At 43.9% G+C, this 6,704-nt stretch overlaps 1 protein-coding gene across 1 annotated transcript; it reads right to left on the reverse strand.

Annotated features, from left to right (window-relative positions):
- Window positions 1-1,844: 1,844 nt before the first annotated feature.
- Window positions 1,845-6,249, reverse strand: LOC101169040 (homeobox protein XHOX-3). The gene is made up of 3 exons (XM_011478647.3): window positions 6,073-6,249; window positions 5,215-5,453; window positions 1,845-3,127 (listed from the first exon to the last, which is right to left on the reverse strand). The coding sequence occupies exons 1-3, from the start codon at window positions 6,074-6,076 to the stop codon at window positions 2,666-2,668; spliced, it is 705 nt and encodes a 234-aa protein (XP_011476949.1). The 5' UTR covers window positions 6,077-6,249; the 3' UTR covers window positions 1,845-2,665.
- Between the last annotated feature and the right edge of the window lie 455 nt (window positions 6,250-6,704).

Below are 6,704 nucleotides of genomic sequence, written 5' to 3' on the forward strand. Positions count from 1 at the left end.
GTGATTAGAAAATATGAATCGAATCAACAATAGTCTGCTATCTGAACTGTAGGTTAGACATGCAGACAGTAAACTCTGTGAAGTTGTTTTTATTTGTTTCTACCGCTGCAGCTGACATGAAAGTGTTGAGTCTGAGTGATAAAAGCAGAAAGACTCATCTTCCTCTTTTTTAACCAGAGTTTAAATGTCATAGAGGATCCAAAATGGCTGCCAAAAGGGGAACTTTCTGTCATGTTTGGAAGGATGTGGGCATTGAGCCAAAATATTTTAACTCACTGTGAGAAAAGTAGCTTATCTAGAAGAAGTTGACTTTATGAGAATTTGTGTTGGACTGTTGACTAGGTAATAGAACTGAGGGATCCCCCCCACCCCACCCCTGGCGTTCCAAACAGGAAGTGGCTCCAAGAAGCAAAACTTTCATGGACTTCCATAGAGAAATAAATATTCCTCAGTCAGTCTATGGGTCAGAGTAACCATCCTGGATCTGATGCCTTTTTTTTCATCTTCTTGGCAATCCTCTTTTTTTATGATAGTTTTTTTTTATTGCAAGTTGTATAAGTTATAAACTGGCCAATCAGATGCCTCAATAAAAGTGTGGGGTCTTCCATCAAACGTTCAAAACGGGTGGCTGACAGATTTCGTGTAGCCAACTTTCAAGTAGTAGGGGTGTGGATTTCCAGCAAGCTCACGTCTGATTGGTGAGAGTGGTTGCCATAGAAACAATGACTCAGACCAATCACGGCTTTCTGACGTTGTCTGGCTCAAACACTGCGGCATCCATGTTGCAAAGACATGGCGGCTGAATGGGTTTGATTTAAACCAGAATCAGCCCTTTTCCATGGATGAGGTCACACTCGCTGTTCTCATACATATGGACACCAGTGAAGATCACATATCATGGAAGAAAAAAGGTTCAGAGCATTGTCTAGTGGGTCTAGATGACCCAACTCCCAATGTTAACGTGCCTAGGACAGCACAAGGGTTAAAACTTTTTGGATTTGTTCTTGTCTCCCTGCACTCCTAAATGGGCTGCTCTTTTTTTCTATGTTTTTCTGGAAACATGAAATGTATTAAATCTTAGACAAAAAAGATAAACATGAAAAATTTGAGCACTTTTGTTGATCATCAATTTTGTGGATTTGTTCCCTTCTTCATTCCTCAGGAGAGCCTAAAGTCTTCCTAATGTGAACGCAAATTCTACATTTGACAGAAAATGAAATTCTAAATGAAAATTAATATTATAATACACGGAAACCCATTTTTCACCCAGATCAACAAATATATCTGTCAGACAGAAGCCAATCAGTCTGCCCATGCTCTGTTAGACCTGACTGAGAAGGTCATTTAGGTCATCCCCACTGACACCTGAGCTGTGGAATTCCCTCAGACACTGCACACGTTAACGCTTTCCTGCAAAACCTAACCTTTGAGGAAAAGGGAATTCTTTTTTACCTGTAGTCCTACATTCCCACCTGTTGCTCCACTGTTACTCATCTGCAGAGAACTAACAAGAACCGTCTGTTGACACTCAGCTGTTCCTGTCTGCCACCTATAAGCTATAGTTTTTGGTTTGAAGCTGGTTAGAGGGAAACCTCTTCTTTCTGGTGACAGCAAACAAGGTGTCCTCACTCTCCAATAGCTTCTCCCTTTAGAAAGTCTCACTGGTGCAGCCCTGGACCTTCTAAGTTCGGAGCTGCTGTAAGACGTCGCCGCCATTTAACAGCAGTTCATCTGAAGCAAACGCTCACGATGACAATAAGATGCTTCTGAACCGTCTCAGTGACTCAAACAAGCACACCGCTGAAGAACTTGCATCTTGACAGGAAGAAAAACACAGTTTCACGTCAAATGTACACAACTAAACTTTATTCTTCATCTCCCGCATCAGCAAACGTGTCAGCGAATAAATGCTACATAATGCCTCATAGTTATGTAAATAAATATTGGTGTAAACACAAAGTGTACAAAGAAAATAGAACCTAAAAAGTTTCATTCTACACATCATTGCACTTTGACAGTTTGCATATTTAGTAAAGACGAATTGCATCCATCAGCAGGCTGTAGACAGATAAACAGAAAAGCCTCATCAGGTTTTTGACTGAAGAGATTTGACTGCAGGTAGATTGAACCCCCACCCACACCCTGAACCTTAAGGCTTAGGGGAGCTGAAGGATGCAGGTGAGGCAAGACAAGAACCAGGAGCAGATGCAACATTTCAGTGCAGCGCGTCAAGTTTGATGGAGAAGCTCATCGTCTCTCAAAGGAACCTGGAAATCGGTACAACGAGAGCCTGGTCATTTGAGAAACATCTGCAGTCAGAAGAAGTCTCTTCTCTGATTCCTGAAGATCTTTCACGTGAAGGAAGAAAAGAAATGATTTAAGATGGACAGAGTTCCGAGGGATGTTTAATCTGGATGAAGCATCCTTGGAGAGCAGTCCCTGTCAACCCAACACTCCAGGCCAGGAAGCGTCTCCGTACGAGAGCAGCTCAGATTTTCGTTTTTTATTCCAGAACTCATCAGGAATGCTGTTTGTGGATGAGGCTGCTGCCATGATATCCTGAAGAGGTTTTCCGTTGAAGCACAAACCTCAAAAGTGTGAAGAAAGGAAGTAGGAAAGCTGGTTTCTTTTTCTTTTGTTTTATGCTTTGATTTATTTTCTAACTTCAAACAATCTCTTCTCTTCGCTCCAGAGAAACCGGCTGCTTTTTCGTCTTTGGGCTCTTGGGGAGGCTCAGCGCCTCTGCTTTCCCTTTGGAAAGCTGTTCTCGTCTCCAATGGGGGCAGAGGGAGCAGGGGCATGAAGGGGGGTGATGCAGCATGCTGGCTGAGGAGTAGAAGGGAGCCAGCTCCCCAGGCCTGCTGTGGTACTGGGACAGGTGCAGGGGATCCAGCGGCCTCAGCGGCGCGGCGTAGGAACTGTGAGGTGCTGTGGAGGAGAGAGCCATGGGGGCGTAGTGGTGAAGGGGGAGGTGTGGAAGCTGGGGTGGGATGAACGGGTACGTCAGGGTGGAAGACGAGGAAGCACGGCTCATTAGAAGAGCCCCCAATGGATCGATGAAGGGGTGCGGCCAAGGCAAGGAGTGTCTCTGCCGCTTGTCCTTCATTCTCCGGTTCTGAAACCAAACCTGCAGTGAAAGAGGTTCCAGAAACGGAAGACACGTGAGGCATGGAGGGATGGGAAGAACACTATTAGATTACTTTAGAAAGATGTCAACAATAGAAAAAAACTGAAATTAAACAGAACCCAGTTCAAAAATCTTGCTTCAACAAATCCAGCTGCATATTTTGGGGGCGCTATTGCCCAAAACAAACTTGGAAAAAGCAGGAAGAAGGAAACCAGGTTTTGCTTGTCTTCTGACTCTACCATATAACCTAAAATATCCTGCCACTCATCTGTTAGAAGACAGAGGAGAAAGTAGGTCAATAAGCGCGTTAAAGCAAGAATACCAGGATGGTTCTCCTTCATCCCAGGAGTGCTGGAGGCCCTCCTCAACCAAAAGCCTCATTAGATTCTAACCTTTCTAAAGTCTAACCTTTCACATGAAGATAGTGTCTGCCTCCAAAAATGAAGCATGGAGTTAAATTAACATTCTGTTTTTAATCCATGAAAATAAATAAAGAATCGTCATTTACAACCCCCCACGAGACCCATGAGCGCCCCCCTTTGGTTTTTAAAGAGGTTTAGGACTTTTTATCCTGGAATGGAAAAAAAAAGAAATAACTTCTCCACATGACTCGGATAAAGAACTATTACTCAGAAGGAAATTTGATTCTGGTGCAAGTTAGAGATCATTTTTGAGTCGCAGGTTTAAAATACTTTAGTTTTAAGACATGAAGACATTAAATTAGAATATTAACATCTTTATAAATTAATACTAATACATTTACTTAACCTGGCACTAGTACTCCGGGAATAGTAGCTTATATTATTTTAGTTTTAGTGACATACACCTGTATATCTAGCTTTGGTTATTTGAAAGTGTTCTTTTTCCAAGAGCAAAAGGTCAAATTCAGCCAAAGATACAGCGAATGTTTCCATTCACAGGTGCAGCGGTAACAAAAACAGCCTTTTCGACATGCAGACACCTTGATAATCTTTGGTTGATCCCAAGCAGAACAGTGACTTCCTGCTTGAAAGTCGTTTAAAAAATAAAAATGTCTGTAGCAACGCCAAACCCAACTGCCACTAATATTCTTTAAATAGGACCAATGAACCGCCAACTTCATAACAGAAAAAAACAACAACTTCAGTTTCACAAAGGATTTTCACCTCTGTGGTTACATTTAATATTTTAAAAGCTGCAGAGGAGCTTTTAGGAACCTAACTATTTTATTTGATATTTTGTTTCATTTTAAAGGTAAACTGAGATTAAGCATTTGCACATGTGCAATCTATTTATAAAAAGGCAATTATAGGGTATCTGGTCCTACAAGTTTCTTTATTTCCTTCTAACAATTGTTCTAGCCTGTGGAAAGACTTCCAAATTTCCTTTTTCTTTCTTAAAAAAAACTGCTGACGTGAAATCTGGATCCCAGCTGGATTTCTGGTTTTTAACATACATTTCTTATGGAGTTATGGAGAAACTCCGGCTTATTTAGGAGGAAGTCCTTAAAACTCGCAGCAGAGTCAAAACCAAAACTTCACAGCTTCTCCTCCACAGAGGTTTGGGCAGAAAACAAATTTAATATGTTTCAGAGAGCTCCAGATTGCAATTATTTACAAGTTCTCACACAAATTTACATCTTTCATAGAGGATCTATAAACAATGGAAATAAAAATGTATCCCATTCAAGTTCCAGACATTGCTGGCCTCCCAGAGATGTTAATAAAAATCTGCTTCCTTGTGTAATATATTTTACTGTTTTACTCTTTTATTTTATGTCATAAATGAGACATAATTCCCCAACACACTACCAAAATCCTTGATGGAAGAGATAGTTGGAAATTCTTTTCTATAGTTTATTTTGTTGGTTTTTGTGTTGAAGCAACATGCACACACAATTGTATGAATGAGGATAACTGTCCTGTTTTTTGTTCTATTTACAGTCTGCAGCCTTCATCTCCAGATTGTTTGTCAGAGATACAAATCTGAAGATGAATCAAAAATATATATATTTTTATTCGGTTAAATCCGTGTATTTGATGTAAGATGCAGATGTGAAAGGCTAAACAGTTAAACCAGCTGTTCACCCCCCCCCCCCCCTTCCCCACCTTTATGGTGGTCTCCGGCAGGTTCAGCGCCGTAGCCAGCTCGCAGCGCCGAGGCCGGGAGACGTAGCTCTCCCTGCCGTACTCCTGCTCCAGGCGGGACAGCTGCTCGCGCGTGAACGACGTCCGGTGCCGCCGGTTTTGGTCTATTAGTGCTCCGCGCGCGCACGGATCTCGCTGGTGCTCGGAGCCGGGGTCGATCACGGCGGCGGCCCGTGCCGGCGTCTGTCTGCCCTCCTCCACTGGAAACACATCAGAAGAGTCAAGAGAAGCGGATTGCTTTCACGTTCAAACCCAACCACACCGGCGCAGCTCCAGAACTCTGACCGAATTCAGCTGCTGTGATTTTTCAAGTAACCCCCCGTAGTACAAAAAAACCCCAACCGAAGCCCCAGTTCAGAGGTGGAGGCTGCTTCATCAATCCTCCAAGCTCTGATCATCATTTGGAAAAAAATGTCAACGTTATCATTTCAGACATTTATCCTTTTATGATATTTTTCTAAAGTAAAACTATTTCTGGTCTACATGTGGGGCACATCAAAACGTCCTCTTGGTCCCCCCCCCACCCCCTACCCCGCTCTCGGGTCTTCAGATTCCTCTCTTTGCTCTGCGCGTAAATCTTTTAGGATGAGTTCATCCTTCAGTGCGCCACGAGCACCTTATGGAACAGGCTGATCCATAAAGCGCCATGTCATCTATTTTTCTATTTTCTGTCATCTATATTTGCTTATAAAAGAGTTTGTGATTGGATCAAGGGGGTAGGGGGGGCTTAAGATAACGCTAAAATGCTGATGTGATCTTAGATCAACAGGCTGCAGAGGAGAAAACCGAAAGTTTCTTGTAAAGTTTTCTACAACTTACGCATGAAGCTGTTTCCGGTATGACGGAGAGCGCACGTGAAACCGTCTTCAGCGCGTGTCCGTGGCCCGCGAGGTCATCCGTGGTCCCTCATCCAGCTTCAGGAGGCTGCAGTGACTGAGGATGCTCCGCGCGCAGCCCAGAAAAAACTTAAATCTGAGACTCGCGCTCCGTTTTGCCCGCCGCCCTCCCCCGCAGACAATCGGATGAGGTGTTTCTCACTAATCCCCCCCCCCTCTCCTCTACCCCCCGCTCCCGTGTTGCTCCTCTCTCCTCTGCTCCTCCCGGGCCACCAGCGCCGCAGACGGGGCGCGCAGCGGCGCCGAGGCCTTCAGGGGTGTTAGAGGCGTTTAGTGAGAAAGCCTTTGGTCTCCTGGTGGCCTTTGTACTTTTGTTATGGAGAATTAAAGGCGCGCAGCAGAGACCGCAGCCGGACCCGCATTGTTCTCAGCCGTTTGATGTCTGCGGGTCTGAGGCCACGTCATCACCGACCCCACGACTGCAAACCGGGACGAAGCCGGGATTTCTGCAATTGAAAAAACAAAACAAACACTAAAATCAATGTCAAATACAGTCCAGAAAAAATAATGAAATTAAACATTGGCACAAAAACGCGCGTCACCTCAGCGCGTCAC

This window comes from Oryzias latipes, chromosome 8, assembly GCF_002234675.1.
Source record: "Oryzias latipes chromosome 8, ASM223467v1".
NCBI classification, from domain to species: domain Eukaryota; kingdom Metazoa; phylum Chordata; class Actinopteri; order Beloniformes; family Adrianichthyidae; genus Oryzias; species Oryzias latipes.